Source organism: Nelusetta ayraudi, unplaced genomic scaffold (assembly GCF_046127955.1).
Source record: "Nelusetta ayraudi isolate G7.1 ecotype Tasmania unplaced genomic scaffold, CSIRO-AGI_Nayr_v1 ptg000008l, whole genome shotgun sequence".
Lineage (NCBI taxonomy): Eukaryota > Metazoa > Chordata > Actinopteri > Tetraodontiformes > Monacanthidae > Nelusetta > Nelusetta ayraudi.
Window position 1 is genome coordinate 3301143 of NW_027466058.1, and position 15740 is coordinate 3316882.

The following is a 15740-nucleotide window of genomic DNA, read 5'->3' on the forward strand; positions in this document are numbered from 1 at the left end:
TTTATGTTTTCTATTGAAAAATAACTTATAAAACCTGACCTAGGTACTTTCTTTAAGAAGGTGTCCATAAGGGATTTTAATATTGTACAATTTAAGTATTCAAAGCTTTTATCTATTCCGGCACAGTGATTTCTGTAAATCCATTGATCTTTGGTTTGTCTGAAAGACACCAAGACAGCATGATGTCAAGTGCAGTCAACGCTCAAAATAACAGACACTTCAGTGTTTCAGTCTGTCACCGCCATACACGATGGCCAGATTTGCCAGATGTTCATTAAGAATTTAGTTATTTCTAGAGTTTTAAGAGTATCTTTCAGTGAATGTGGAATTTTGTTTGCAGAGACATAGTAAATCACCCCAACTCCCATCCCACCCCCATGCCAGTCTTCATATTTGTGAGAGGGGATAAGTTACCGTGGCACCAGAACGCGACTTCAATCTACTCCAAAATCCTAAAACCTACTATTATTATTATTATTATTATTATTATTATTATTATTGTTGTTGTTGTTGTTGTTGTTGTTAATAATAATAAGAATAAGAATAATAATAAGAATAATAATAATACCTGTCGTTTAATATTTATTGTAATTCCAAAATGATCAATGTATGGGTATCAATATGTGGAGCCAACTGCGACACAAGCTGCTATGCGCAGTTAACGCGCAGTTAAACGTTCACAAACGCGCAGCCCAAGCTGCGCCCGCTGTCATTTCTTCACTCAGAGCTCAGTTAGCTCGCTGCCTAGCACACAGCCCTGCCCTAAATGGGCAGTCCTCTCAGTTAACCATTGCGGGGTCGTTTCTTTTGTCACGTTAGCCGGAGAAAGGAGAAAGAGAAAAATAGGCAGTAAAGTCCCATTTTGCTCCGGGACGCCACGGCGAAAGGACGGCGCGAGGACTACAAACTGGAGCTAACGTTGGTTAGCTGGCTAACGTTAGCTTGCCGACGCAATGGTGAGTGGTTGGCGCCGGGGTGCCTCTGCAGTTACCGGCGACAGTCGACAGTCCAGTGGGTGGCTAACGTTACGCTAACTGTTTTTTAACGATCCGACTCCTGTGCTATCGAGCGAGACTCGCCGCCGGTGCTGTCACTTGTGTTATGTGCTGGGGGATCGTTCCCCACCTTTGGTGGGCCTTCTCTTCAGTGTTTTGATAGCTTCCCACCTGTAGCCCTTAAGATACATTTGCCGAGATTACCCCCCACTCCCCCGGCAGGGACCCTTAACCACACTCAAGCGAACTTAAACAGCTGTTTCCGAAAAGGTACGTCCTTGTTTATGGGTTTTGACAGTGAAGGTGAATGCCAGTGCTTGTAAAGAGAGCCAACTTAATAGCCAACATCTGTTACGATCTTCTTCTTCTCCTTCTTTTTTAAACAACATGTTATACATATGGTCATATCGCTAGATTGCTAAATCTTACTTATCATAAGAACGTCGTTCCTTATCTTAAATCCCTGCTTAATGTCGTTATTAGCACCTGGACTTTAATTCGAGGGGGCAAGTACGACATTTAGCCGTTTTGTGAGTTAGATAATATTACACTTGAGAATTGTGTCGGTGTTGATTAAAAACTTGATTTTCAATACAAAAACGACCCGCATGTAATTCACCTTTCGCATGTTTTGGAGTTACAAAGAGCTGCGAAACATCTTCCATTTAGAACAATTATTTTCTCATTCAAACCGAGTCACATGACACACTAAAAAAAAATTAAGTTAACAAAACGTTTGTATGTTGACTCTACTTTATTAGTGTACTCAGAGGTTTGAGTAAACATTTGCTCAACCTGGAAGCGTCTGTTATGCACGGGCCTCATCTGAAGTTGCTACAGTGAAGCACTAGTGACAGTGAGAAGAACTTCATCCGTTTGTTAATCTGTGTGTATCCAGTTGTCGTGCGAAATCTTCAAAGCCCGTCTTCAAAGACGTACTGTGACAAACGGCGTGGTCCTTTTTCTGTGCATCAAGCTTGCGGCTCAGAGTCAGTGGCAGTACCATATTAGTTTCACAGACAATGACATGTTGCCTCTCTGTGGATGATTTATTCATCTCATACATCACTAATTTAGGCAGCGTCTGTGTGATTGTTTCTGCCAGTTTTCTGTTGTTTTACAACTTGATTCCTTTTTCTTTTAAAATGAGGTCCAAACAAGTCCTAAAATAAGAACTCAGCGATGAAAGTCGATCGTGTCTCTGTGTATTTCCAAATCCAAGAGTCGGGAGGTATTATTTTAGCCACAATGTTATTCATAGCCTTTTAACTTAGCATGCAACTATTATAATTGTCCGGGCTGTGGACCAATAATAGCCAGAAGGCAGGATGCGCAATGACCCAAAAATATCGACCTCGTCCGTGTCTAACGCTCCTCCCAAGAAGACGCCCGTCAAGTGAACCGTTGCCGTTTCATTAAGTCATTGGATTTCAAGGATGATGCACCTGATCATTCTTGCATTATTTCAACACGTAGTGTAATGTTTTACCCAGTTCTCTAACTTTTCTGTTTTTTAAAGTTTGCCTTCAGGATATGACCGTTTCTCTTTTTTTATTCATCCACACATCTTAGGGAGTCGGATCCATTCCACATAATGTAAGGCCCCCCTGCCAGTAGGAACCAAGATGACCGAAGTCCAGGCTACGGTGGAGTTCTCAGTGGAGCTTCACAAGTTCTACAATGTGGACCTGTTTCAAAGAGGGTAAGTGTTGTTTTTGGTGTGTGTCATCGTGGCGATATCTCAACAAAGCGACGCAGCTGTCTTAACTCATTACGTTGCTGATATTAAGGTACGGCAGCGAGCTTGTGATTCTCAGATTTTAATTATCAAGCGTGAAAATGCTGCAATTATACGAGACTCTCATGAATCGCCACAAATTGCGCGGTTATATGTGAACAGCTGATTGCAGCTATTTGCTGACCAATGCACCGCGGAACTCATACTTGTCGGATTAGCCCTTTGTCGCTTGACGGCGCACAGCTCACGTTCCAGCACAGCAAAGCAAATTGCTCTAAATAAATCATGCAACTGTCACTCAATGGGTTGGACTTCGGCTGCGCCACGGATTTCCTGTGTTACTGTGGCCGCTCTCTGCTTTAACAGAGTCTTGAGGGCATCCGTCTCACTGTCATTGCATCAAATGCGATCGTCCGTCATTGTGTCAAATTGACAAGGAGTAATGGCGAACATGCAGATATTGTCAGTTCAGTTATTTCAAGTGCAGTCAAAGTAGCAAATTGCTAATTGTCGATAACCGTGATCTGTTGTGCTCAAATTTATTTGCGGATTAATAACTATGGGTGCTGTAAAATATACGTTACAGGTATATCAGTAATAAATGTATATTTCTATTTATCCCTGAAGTTGGTTTCGATATGCATTTTGAAAAAAGAATGAACTTTGGATCAACAAATCCACAAAACTAACTTCTTCTTAGTCAACGTCGTAGTTGACGTTTATGGAAGGTTGGGGAGGTCACGATCCTGAAAACCGTTTTTTCCTTGCCAGGAGGGAACTGAAACAAAGCAACTCCACGTCAGCGCACTGAGAGCTCAGGTTAAGCACAAGAGTAGCTGCAAAAGAAAGTGCTCATTATTCATTAATGCTCGGCGTAGTGTCAGTTTACCAGTGTTGGCATTTGAGGCTAAGCGGCGCAGTTTGTTCCGCTGTCACCGAGGCTGTAATGACCGACTGGACCAAGCTGATTTTTATTTATTTTTTAATCAGCGTCCAATTAAACTCTGCCTGCGTCCTCAGGTTCTACCAGATTCGCGCCAGCTTGAAGGTGCCACCCCGGTTTCCACACAAGGTTGAGACCAGTCTTCTTCACCCGGGAGGTAAAATCACTGAAGTTGTCCTGATCTGAATGTGATTTGAATTTTCATCCGGTGACTTTACACACTCAAAATGACTCAGGCAACCAAATAAAAGGATACTGTTAATACTTGGGGTTGATCCTGATGTGGTGTTTCATTTCATCACTGCTCTCTATTGGCATCCTTTCACGGAAAGTACTTTTCGGCATTGCAATTTGTTGAAGCCGTTGCATCAGTGCGTCAGGCTTCCAGCCCAGTTTGTCTGCCTTGGCAAGTTCAGAAAGCTGTTGGAAAAATTGGTTTGTCAAGGGATTTAGACATTTTTATTGTTTCAAGAAAAAAAAAATGAAATGAATAACTTTCAAAGTGCTTTTATTTCCAAATCTGGCTAAATGGAGTGCAGCTTATTGGATTTTCTTCCTCCTCTTGGCTCGCTGCTCGAAGGGTGGATTGCTTCCTGTTAGAACGACGTGAATCAGGAACTTTGCACCTAAAAGCTCATACAAACAACACATGATGGCCGCAGCGTGGCGTCCGTTATAACCAGTAACCACACTTTCAAATCTCCACGCTTCACGTTCAGGCTCCGACCTGGCCTTCCCAGCGTCTGTCCAGGATGATGTCATCTGCAGCAAGACCTTTCAAATCCTGTACAAGAACGAGGAAGTGGTGGTCAACGATGTGCTTCTCTTCAAAGTCATGATGCTGTTGGAGGAGAAGAAGGCAAGTTCAAGTGGAAAAGGTGTTGCCTTTCTGAGGAAGTCATTTTGTTTTACCTTTCTTTGCTCTTTTCGTTGATCCTCATAGGTTAAAATCAATTTAGTTGTATGAATAATATTTTTTTTGTCACCAGTTGTTTTTGTCTTAGCGTGTTTTCATTTATTTAAATTCAGCTTTGTGTTGTTCATCTTTAACTCATTTGAAAAAGTGTTTGAAAAATACACACATTTTCTTTCCTTTTCTTCACGGCCTCTGATGAAGCAGCATCAGATGATTTTTTTTTTTTTAAGCTGTAGATCGACATAAAACAGCAAATTTTGTCTTCTGCTTTCTGTTAAAACGATGCTTTGTTGGACCCTCTAAATTCTTTGAAGATCAATAAGGTGGCTGCAGGCTGTTCTCACTGGGTGGAATGAAAAACCTGGCTGGGGGGGGGGGTTGTCACTAGCCTGGGAAAGGTGTCAGAGCCACCGATCACAGAGAGTAGAGACTGCCAGTGTGACCGGCGTAGAACACAGTTTCTGAAAAGTGGAGCAGGCAAAACTATTTACATCTAAAACATTATGCAAAGCAGCTTTGAATGGTGATGGTCCCCGGAGTTCAAACCCATCAGACACCGCAAATTAAAATCTTTATGACGTCTGCCTCCTCTGCCAGTAATTTAATGCAACACAGTCCCATTAAAAAAAAAAAACATCTTAATTAGTGCTACAGCTTGCTTATTGTGTTACTTTTGAGCACAGACGCCATTGAATTTGATTGGATTTTTTTTTTTTTTTTTTTTACATTATCAGGTGGAAGAGTCCCTCAACGAAATGGATTTCCAGCTCCTCTTAGAATTACACTTCACAGATGGCGATTACACGTAGGTGTCGTGACAGTTTTATTACTGCTCGCGTTTGTGAATTTCTCGTTAGCATTTTAAAACGTCAGGAAGGCACTTCTCACGGGGTCTCTTTTTCTATCTCGTGCACGCAGGCCGGATGATCCCAGCTCTCTGCAGAACATCAGTGGCCGGACGCTGCACTTGCACTTGAGCCTCCAGCGAGGAATCCACCAACACGTCAACGTCATGTTTGACTACTTCCACCTCTCTGTCGTTTCCGTCGCCATCCACGCCTCCCTGGTGGCGCTGCACCAGCCGCTTATCAGGTCATTCTGCAGTGTCAGTCAAAGCAAAGCTTTTTAAAAGAAGAAGCCTATGAGCACAAAGCAGTGCTTTCACTGAACATAGTACACTTGGATTTATTTTCTCCACACACAAACATTTTCCTTCTTTGGAGTCCGGACCAACTAACTATAAAACATTAGTTTGATACTCCTGTGGAACAGTAACAAAGTGATGAAGCACAATCAGAAGTATCCCTTTGGTAACCCCATCCTGGTTTAACTCAGTTGGACTTTTAATTCTGTCTGTTGATCCAGTTTGCCTCGGCCGGTTAAAACCACGTGGCTCAACCGCAACGCCCCAGCCCAGAGCAAAGACTCGGTCATCCCGCCTCTGGAGAGCGTGGTGTTTGGCAGCACATATGTCAAGCAAGTTTCCCCAGATGTGAGTAAATCCTCTTTGCCTTCATGCCAAAGCATTTAGAAGTGTCACTTTCAAGCCGCGCCACCAAACTTTCAGCTTTTTGTTGTTGTTTTTTAAAAGAGAATAAGTCACTGTGCTTTTTAAGTGAAGTTGGGCATTTAAAATCAGGGGGAATTAAAAGTTTGATTGCACCAAGCAAAGAATAGAAAGGACAATATTATAAAGCCCTCTATCTTGTTTAGACAAGACTTCTTACCACTGCAGCCCCTATTATTACACAAATACTGCTCTTCGGATTTGACACTTCAGTCTATCAGGTAAATGGATGTGTCATATTCACGGCTCCCGAGGCCTCAGGGTGATGACGGATGAGGCAGAAGAATTGGGAACTGTCAGGGCTACTGTCATAATTGCCTTGAATAGCTGCCTGTGTCTGACAGAGAAAGCTGACGAGGTAAGACTGAGCGTACGCCAGTCATTCAAGCTGAGTAGCTGTAACCCTCCAATGATGCATCGTCAATAGTTTTAGGACAAAAAGCCATCGACCACTATTCGTTCATCTATTCTGCAGTGCTGATGCGGAGGCTGCTGTGAGGTAGTGACACGTCTCAAACAGACCAAATACACCCAATGATGATCATGAAAATCATGAAAGTTTAAATTCATACATTACTTTACAGTTTTCAAGTTTTAAGTATCTTCCATCCCCACCCTCCACCCCCAAAAAACCCCTCGACCAGAATCGTTCTGAGCCACTCACATGTCAGACCCATAGAGGGTTTTCACTTTCAAGCTAAAGGGGATGTGACTCTTGAAAACCATAGAGGACTAAGAAGATGAAGAGGAAGCTGCACACTCGTTCATAGTCACTGCTGCTTTGTTCAGTCACATCATGCAGAGAGAGCCTCCCCTCTCTTATCGTTTTCTATGGATCCCCTACATGTGAAGCAATCCAGCCTATAGGTTAGGTCACATTTAATTAGCTAGATAGGCTTATATGCATTGTTCTGAGTTGCCTGTGAAAGTGAAGTCAAGTTGATGCCGACTGATTATAAATTAAAGCAGCAACACTGAGTAACCCAAAGTCTCTTCAGTGGCAATCCTGGACCTCAAAAGTCAACTAGAACGGCCAACTGCTCTACACACGTTTTGTCAACCAGTAGAAATCACATGAAAACGTAATCAAGCCGCACGGGTTTATGTTTTACGCTTGCTGCTTGTCCGTCTTATTCACAGGGAAAGACGTTCCTGGTGTCGGACAACTGTCTGCAGCACGCCTTCAGTCTGCACCACAGCCTTTGCTCCAGTCTTCTCCTTGCCTACAAAGGCCTCTTCGACTACTTCACCACCATAACTAAGGACCTTCCCTCCTCGCATCGAATGGAATTAGGTATATGCACACCCGCTCTTCAGACTGTGGATCGAAGGCCAGTACAGTTCACTTTATTGGTCTTGGATTCAGGTGCAATGCTTGACTTTTCTTTTATATTCTTTATGCTTTAAATTTATTTTGTTTTTGCGCTGATGTTTTGTTGCTTTGTTGTTTGTTGTGTTGCGAATTCATTTCACCTGATCCTTACCTGTGGCCATATCTGTCCCTTTAAAAAGATTACAGACGCAGCGCCCACTTAATTCACATTTGGCAGCTTGGTGTGGTTTAAGTCACTAATCAACTGACAAAGTAATTCAAGCATTTTATCAAGTACTGCTAACCAGTAGTCCAGAGCCTTGCTTTTAACCACTGAAGAGCACAGTTCATTACTTTAAATAGGACTGACAAACTAAATCCTCTGGACTGGACAGGTGGTCACCCATCAAAGGTGGCCAAACCTATAATTTAAAAAAAAAAGTTAAACATGCCTATATGTGCAATCTTAATAGCAAAGCCCAGCATGCAAGTCCTATATGAGCGAGTACTCAGAAGACCCTATCCTCGAAGTCAAAGGCACATCTACATAGGTATGTCCCAACCCTTGCGGTACCTCAAATCCGCTCCTTTTCTATTACTTTCCCTTTTCATCCCACTTTCCTTTTCAGGGAAAACAACACGTCCTGTCTGTTTTCCACTCTGTGTTCTTACTGCTGCGCAATTCTTTTCACCGCTATTCTCACGTCTGTGTCTCCGTCCGCTCCTTGAATAAAGACGACGCAGTGGTTCTGTAGAGTCTGTCTGCTCTCTCTCTCTGTCCCTGCCCCCCCACACCCCCTCTCTCTCTCTCGTCATTCAAACTTTGACTTTCAGCACTTCCTTATTCCGCTGGTATTTTCAAAACCTCATGTATATTTTTATAAGTGAGTAATGGAAGTCAATCTGAGTCATCCTGTTTCTTTGCTCCCTCAGAACAACTTGACCTAGAGGCTCGTTTAGATGACTTATGTGAACAAGTCAAGGTAGGTTGCTGTTTTTTTTATTGCTTTTTTTCTCTCCACTTGCAGCAATGAAAATCCATTGCAGGCAGCGACATGCCTGACACGTCACCACATCGGTTCTTAATCTGTGGGCGGAGAGGGTTAAGTTGGAAAATGGTGGATAGTTTAGGAGGCGCAGTCATGTTGCATCTTATAAACTGTAAGTAAGTAAGTACAGGAGTGACACGGGGGTCTTCTTTCCACAGTCATTGATTAGGTTTTACTTTCCCAAGAGATTGGTTGCCGTGAGGACACGCAGACAGTTATGTATGCAAAAACAAGTTGGAGCCGTGTTGTTGCATGAATTGTTTGTTCAGTCGACTCATTTTACTTGTGGTTGTTTTGCAAACTGCCGGCGCTGGTGGAATTCGCCAGAGGCCGTGCGGCTCATGCAAGTCAACATCCAGAGCAGAATTTCTGTTCCTGACGACAAGAATGTCTCAGTTAGGGGAGAGGAACAGTCCAATCTTTAACGCACAGTTTCTGATAGGATTTATTGGTCAGGTAGGTTATCCTGGCACAAATGATGGTGTTATTAAAAAAAATCACCAGTCTTTATATTAGAGATCCAACATCTGCAGCTTATTATAAAACATACCCTGGCAATAGAGAAACAGAAGCAAAAACAATTGCAGCAAAGAATGTAATGTTGGTGGCGTGACTGCTCAGAGAGGGTGTGAAAGGGAATGCATGGAGAACGAAACAATGACAGAATTAATGGGAATGCTGGTGGCACACCTTGAAGAAGCTCATGTACGTTAGCACTTTGTTTGCAACTGTATTATTAAAAAAAAAATAATAATCTAATGGTTTTGTGTTGGACTGTGACAGTGGTGGGGAAAATTTCTAATGTTTCAGATCTTAAAACACAGTGCGTCAAAAAGTGTGCTCGTGTGAGCCCTCTGGCTGATGACGGGGTGTTGTTGTTTTTCCAGCAGAAGGCCGAGTCTCCCGACGAGCTAGCGGAACTGGTAAACATGAACTTGGCTCAGCTCTGCTCTCTGCTCATGGCTCTGTGGGGACAGTTCCTGGAGGTGGTCTCCCTGCAGGAGCACGTTGCCGCCGTGCTCGCAATGGAGCATCACACACTAAGAGTAAGTCTCTAGTTTTATTTGGTCATTTGCTCCTGTGGATGTCGGGATGTCTTTCGTTGGCAGAGACATTGAGCGGGTTCTGTTGGATTTCAGGTCAGGAGGTTTGCTGAGGCTTTCTTTTGTCTCGAACACCCACGGCAGTCGGCACTAGCCTACCAGGAGCTACAGTAAGTGCAGGGAATGCCTTTGTTGGCATTGTCAATTACAATTTTGGAGAACTTCTCCAGTAAATTAAAATCAGAAATAAACATTATTTTCATCCGATAATTAGTACTTAGTGTCAGGTGGAAAAAAGTGGAGAGCACTGATCCCTTTCTCCGTCTAACAGCGCTCACAGCCACCAGCAGATGACCAACGCTATCAAAAGCTCCAGCTACTTCCTGTCCCTACCTCCTCTTCCTGTTGAATGTGCTGATCTGGATGGTGACGTCAGCTCCCTGCCCATTATTTTTGAGGACAGATACCTGGATTCCATTACAGAAGGTCAGCAATGCAACATTTTTCCTTTAAGTAGGCATAGCTATTGACTAAACACTAACATAATGTTTATATATATGTGTATACATCTGTTTTTATTTTCACCCCAAGATCGTGATGGACCCTGGCTTGGCACTCACAACACCAGGACGGGCTCGGCACCCAGCAAAACGGAGAAGTTGAACTCCAAAGACAACGCTGCGGCAGCCAGCCTAATACCCGAGGCCCAGTGCCCCCCCATGGACAACACCTGGCCCGATAGCTACGAGCCACCACCAAAGTCCAAAGGCAAGTCGGTCAAGCTGAAGAAAAACTTAAAAACTGACAATTCCAAAAAGCTCATCCGACAGAGCTCCAAAGACTCTGTGGTTCTGGTGGGCTACAAGAATCTCAAAGCCCCCTGTGGTGACACCAGCATGAAGTACTTGGAAGGGGAAGCTCCATTTAACCCGGAGGAGCAACAAGACAATGCCACTATGGGCCCAAGTGGGTATTTAAGGACTCATGCCAGCACGGCTCTCGACTCCGGTGCCACATCAACACTTTCTGGAATCGGCGGCATCGACTCCGTCGCGAACGACGCTGCGCCGCCTGCTGCTTGTCGGAAAGGTTCTCTGAAAACTTCGACGAACTTGAACGCGCAGAACAATCCTCGGGCAGGTACTGGGGTTTCCACTACATGCAACCAACCTCTTCAAAAAGACTTTGACCAGAGTGGCCAAAAGCTGAGCGACTGGTCCGCCGGACTCAAGCAGATTGAGGTGAAGCCAAGTAAAAAGGATCCGTACCAGGGGGAGAAAGTGACAGTTCTGGTACCGCGCCGCGCCGACGGAGCTCTGCCCAGTCATGTCCCTGAGACTGCTTGGACCTTGGCGGACTTTGAAAGGTCCAGTAAAGAGGCATCGGCGCAAAGCCAAACCTGTCAGGTGTCAATTCAGGTGAAGGGCGATTGTATCCGGCTGCCTGACGGCGCCCCCAGTGCATCGTCCCGCCTCTCCGACTCGGGCATCGAGAGCGAGTCCAGCTCCTTTGCCGCTCAGCTGTTTCCGGGACTGCAGACCTTTGCGGGACAAGGCGCTGCTGATCCAGGTGCCTCGCAGCTGGAGAGGAGCACCACGAGCCCAGCGCAGCGAACCCTTCCGCTGAGCTCGGCGCCGAAGCCCGGCGGGGCCGCAGAGCTTCCGTACCCAGAAAGCACGAGCGCTGTGAGCGGAGTCCAGTCGTCACTCACCTCCATCAACTCCCTGCCGTCGGACGACGAGTGCGAAGCTTCCTCCAAAGGCTCCAGCGGAGCCGAAGGCCAGAGCAGGAAGTCCAGCATCGTGGTCCAGGAGCAGAGTTTGGTCTTCTCCGGCGACGTCGCACTGAAGCCGGCCGTGGACTTGGCTGACGCTCAACCCATGAAAGCTTCCATCTTCGAACCAGATCCCAAAGCGACGGGCGTCTGTGACCTCGGACCGGAGGGAGCCAGTGGATCCGGCTCCGTCAAAGAACCCCGGAGCGAAGCCCACACCGCCTGCCCCTCCAGCAACTCGGCCACCAGCAGCACCGACCTGGTGAAGCGCGGGATGGTGGAGAACTACTTCGGCTCGTGCTCCAGCACGGACGTGTCCGAGATCAGCCCCCTGGAGACCTCGGCCATCACCCTGGGCATCCCGGCGGAGCCACGGGAGGAGGACGACGACGAAGACGAGGTGGAGCACGAGATGATCGAGAACGGCTACTACGAGGAAGGCGACGGCTACGCCTTCGCCAACGGCGTTGCCGGCGAGGAGCAGGGCGGGGCGGGCGACGGCGTGCCGAGGGAGAGCGGCCTCCTGTTCGAGCAGCTCAGCATCGGCTACCTCCACGAGACCAAGGACTCGTCCAAAGCGCCCATCTGCTCCGGCCTCGCCTCGGGCGGCCCCGGGCACGGCTCGGCGAGGCCGCCTTGTCCCTCCAACCCCCCGTCTTTCGGCCTGCGGTGGTTCGAGTGCACCCCCACGACGCAGATGAAGGCGTGAGTCACCTCGCGCGGTCTCTCAATCGTTTTTGCCCACGGGAATCGGCTTTCACGAAGTGCTTCTCGCTCTGTTGTGCAGTTTCGTAAAGGCGAAAGAAGAAATGAAACAGCTCAAGCTGCCTGGTTTCGTGTACAGCGAGGTGCCCGAGCTGGCGTCCACCGTGCCCTACTTCAGCTTGGAGGAAGACGAGAGCTGCGACGAGGGCATCCATCTGGTCGTCTGTGTCCACGGCCTGGATGGTAGGAACATTTATCTCCAGCCTCTCTTTTTCTTTTCTCTTTTCTCTTTGTTCTCTTGATGTTAGTGATTTTAAAAAAAAAAAGAAAACACCATTGTTTTGAGTGTTCATGCATTTGCTTCAGGTAACAGTGCAGACCTGAGGCTGGTGAAAACTTACCTGGAGCTCGGACTCCCTGGCGCTCGTATAGACTTTCTGATGTCCGAGAGGAACCAGGTGAGGAGGCGAGCACACACAACATGCTCCTCTTTTCCCGAGCCCTCACCTATACAAACATGTTTTGAATGCATTTTTTGCCTCAAGAAAAAAATGTCCGTTTTGACCAACAGTATTTTATACATAAGTTACAACTTCACGTATACATACAGGCTATCAGATGAGGTCAAAAGCGTCCAGAGGCAGGAATTGTCGATGTAAACTCTCTTCCAGAGTTGCATGTATGGACTAAAATGAAGTCAAATTACTTCTGAAATTACACTGGCAAAACTGCCTCTCATCCTGTGTAAAATGAGTGTAGATGCACATTGATCAGCTAATGTAAGAAGTCCTGCTGGAATTGTTAAAACTGGCACTAATTTGGTTATCACTGTGGTAAATCCACTCCTGCTTTCGAACTTAAGCCACAGAAACACTGCAACATAAAAGATGACGCCGTAAAGATGTTTACTGCATACACAGAAACCGGAGGCTGGAAATGCTTTTCTTTTTTTGTGAGCGAGAAATCTGTTTGCGCAGAGTTGGAATTTCAAACTGCAGAAAAACAAAAACAAAACAAAATGTGTACGCGCGGACAAGACGTAAAAACACCAAACATGTTTTCATCCGACGCTCTCCTCCGCACCAGAATGACACGTTTGCTGACTTTGAGTCGATGACTGACCGACTGCTGGATGAAATCGTGCAGTACATTCAGATCTACAACCTCACAGTGTCAAAGATAAGGTAAGAAGTTCTGCAGGACAGAACTCAAAACTTTAAAGTCCCTGGTGAGTGGTGTGTGTTGGATACGGACGATGCTGCAACACACATGCTGTCAGAGGTCACACTTGATAAATGTGTTGTGAAAAGAACCCCCGCTTACCCCCCATAACCACTTGCATATTTTCGAGCTTACTTTATCACTCAGAAGATAATGTTATTTTTCACAGTTGGTGTTTTTCAAGCACACATTGTGAGCCAGATACATTAGACTCTTTGTGCTTGGCTGTAATCTCTATTTATTTTGCAGCTTCATAGGTCATTCTTTGGGGAACCTCATAGTTCGCTCGGTGCTAACAAGGCCGAGGTTCAAGTGTTACCTGAGCCGGCTGCACACCTTCCTGTCGCTCTCCGGACCTCACCTGGGCACGCTGTACAACAGCTCTGCTCTGGTCAACACAGGTACGTTTGAAAGTCTGGTGGTGATGTCATCTTTTACTTTGCTCGCGCAGTCTGAGCAACTTTCTTGTTGAAACGTCATTCTCCCTTGTTGCCCTTGCTTTTACAACACCGGTTGATATCAAACGTTTGTCTCCAGGCCTTTGGTTTATGCAGAAGTGGAAAAAGTCCGGCTCCCTCCTGCAGCTGACGTGCCGCGATCACTCTGATCCTCGCCAGACTTTCCTTTACAAGCTCAGCAAGAAATCCGGTTAGCTTGCTGTTTGTTACGTCACCCTTCCCCGATTGGTTTTTTTTTTTGGGGGTGGGGGGCTTTGTACGTGCAGTTTGAAATGCACCTTTAACATTTTGCTTCTTTTGACCGCTTCTCCTTCAAAGGTCTGCAGTTTTTCAAGAATGTGGTGCTTGTGGGGTCACTCCAGGATCGCTACGTCCCCTACCATTCTGCACGAATTGAAATGTGCAAAACTGCATTAAAAGACAAACAGACAGGTGAGTTGGAGCAGGATCTGCAGCGTGCTCCAGATACATGCCGGGGCATGACATGTACGGTAAATACAGGTGTTGTAAATTGGAGAGGAACAAGTCCGGACATTGGAGACTGAGCGTAGCAAGGCCTAGTTTTAAGAGTCTCAGGCTTTATTTCCACTTGAGTTTATTCGAACAACAACAATAAAATGCTGGCACGCCTTTTAAAGGGTTATTAAGGATTTTTTTTTATCTTGTTAAAAAAAAAAAAAATCTGTATATTATATAATCTATAGATTTCTCGCATCTACATTTTCCGCTTTAATTTTCAGTGCAATGTGAAATAAAATGCACCGTGACTTTTATGCATACGAAGCAAACCAGTGCGACGTGACCCCAACTTTGCCGTGTTCTCTCCCGTGCAAGGTCCCGTGTATGCCGAGATGATTGAAAACCTGCTGCTGCCAGTCCTCCAGAACAAAGACTGCAATCTCGTGCGATATGATGTCATTCACGCCCTGCCCAACACAGCCAACTCCCTTATCGGCCGAGCTGCCCACATAGCCGTCCTCGACTCTGAGATCTTCCTGGAGAAGTTCTTCCTTGTCGCGGGCCTCAAGTTCTTCCAGTAGAGCTGCGGGGTCACATGACCGGCTGGAAGAACTGCGGAGCCAATACCTCATTGCATCTGAACCGTACTATAGTTATCAAGTCTTGATTATCTCCTGGTTTTATAAATACCAACATGTACGCTGAGTTTTCACACACATACTGGCAAAATGACATTTTTTTTAATTTCATGTTTTTTTTGGGGATCATAATGGGTATTAAGTTTTTCCGTTTTTCTTTCCCCCCTCTCCCGACCGCTTGTTTAAAATGTTTTTCTACGTTCTGGATCACCCTCATTTTGTGCTATATTTTCAGTGTTATTTATCTGTTATATTTTTCCTCATTGAATCAAGTTAATCAACTCGTTTTAGATGCTGGACTGGAATTGTAGCTGCTACTAAAATGATGGCTGTGTCGGCTGAGCTGTCCCAAGTTGAGTCTGCACATACTGTCCTCACCATTGCTTAATGTTTTTTCCACCACTTTTGAGAGACTGCGTTGATTTGCACCACAACTACATTTTACAAGCTTTTGTACGGAAACGGTCATTTGTACAAGTTACTTTTTTATCAACAATTTTCCATCATTTTTAAAAGGCAAAGACTGCATTTGAAAATAGGATTGTTGCTCAGATTTCGCAGCTTTGGCTTCAAGTCTTGATACATGCTGTAACTCGCTGTCAGAGCATCGTGCACAACATTTGTCCAACCTGGTGTTGGGAGAACAAAACATTGCCTACAACATAACATTTTATTGCAGGGGTTTTAAGCAGAGATGATTCAACAAAAAGCACATGTAATTAAATATGAACTTGTTTTTTGAAAATATTTTTGTTGGTATCATTGTGGTTATGTTTAAACTGGAAAGTATTTGTGTTTCTCTGAGATTTGTTTTTTAAATCATCAAACTATTCCATTAAATATGCATATTACAAATTTGTTATTCTGTTGTTTCTCTTTTCACATTATTGGCATTATTCTGCTTTGGTCTCTGGATTTGCTT

At 45.1% G+C, this 15740-nt stretch overlaps 1 protein-coding gene across 8 annotated transcripts; it reads left to right on the forward strand.

Annotated features, from left to right (window-relative positions):
* Positions 1–663: 663 nt before the first annotated feature.
* On the forward strand, positions 664–15673 carry fam135a (family with sequence similarity 135 member A). Of its 8 annotated transcripts, none has more exons than XM_076018760.1 (21): positions 664–956; positions 2568–2697; positions 3754–3833; positions 4396–4535; positions 5327–5397; positions 5511–5684; positions 5958–6084; positions 7300–7453; positions 7945–8022; positions 8405–8454; positions 9408–9566; positions 9660–9733; positions 9895–10049; positions 10155–12042; positions 12125–12285; positions 12409–12500; positions 13129–13226; positions 13513–13664; positions 13801–13911; positions 14040–14153; positions 14556–15673. In XM_076018760.1, exons 2-21 carry the CDS (start codon positions 2621–2623, stop codon positions 14759–14761), a joined length of 4161 nt encoding a protein of 1386 aa, XP_075874875.1. In that variant the 5' UTR covers positions 664–956; positions 2568–2620; the 3' UTR covers positions 14762–15673. The 8 variants fall into 8 exon arrangements, with proteins under 8 accessions (XP_075874875.1, XP_075874878.1, XP_075874879.1 ...); XM_076018763.1 differs by having other exon boundaries at positions 9411–9566; XM_076018761.1 differs by lacking the exon at positions 664–956 and adding an exon at positions 964–1265.
* Positions 15674–15740: the final 67 nt, after the last annotated feature.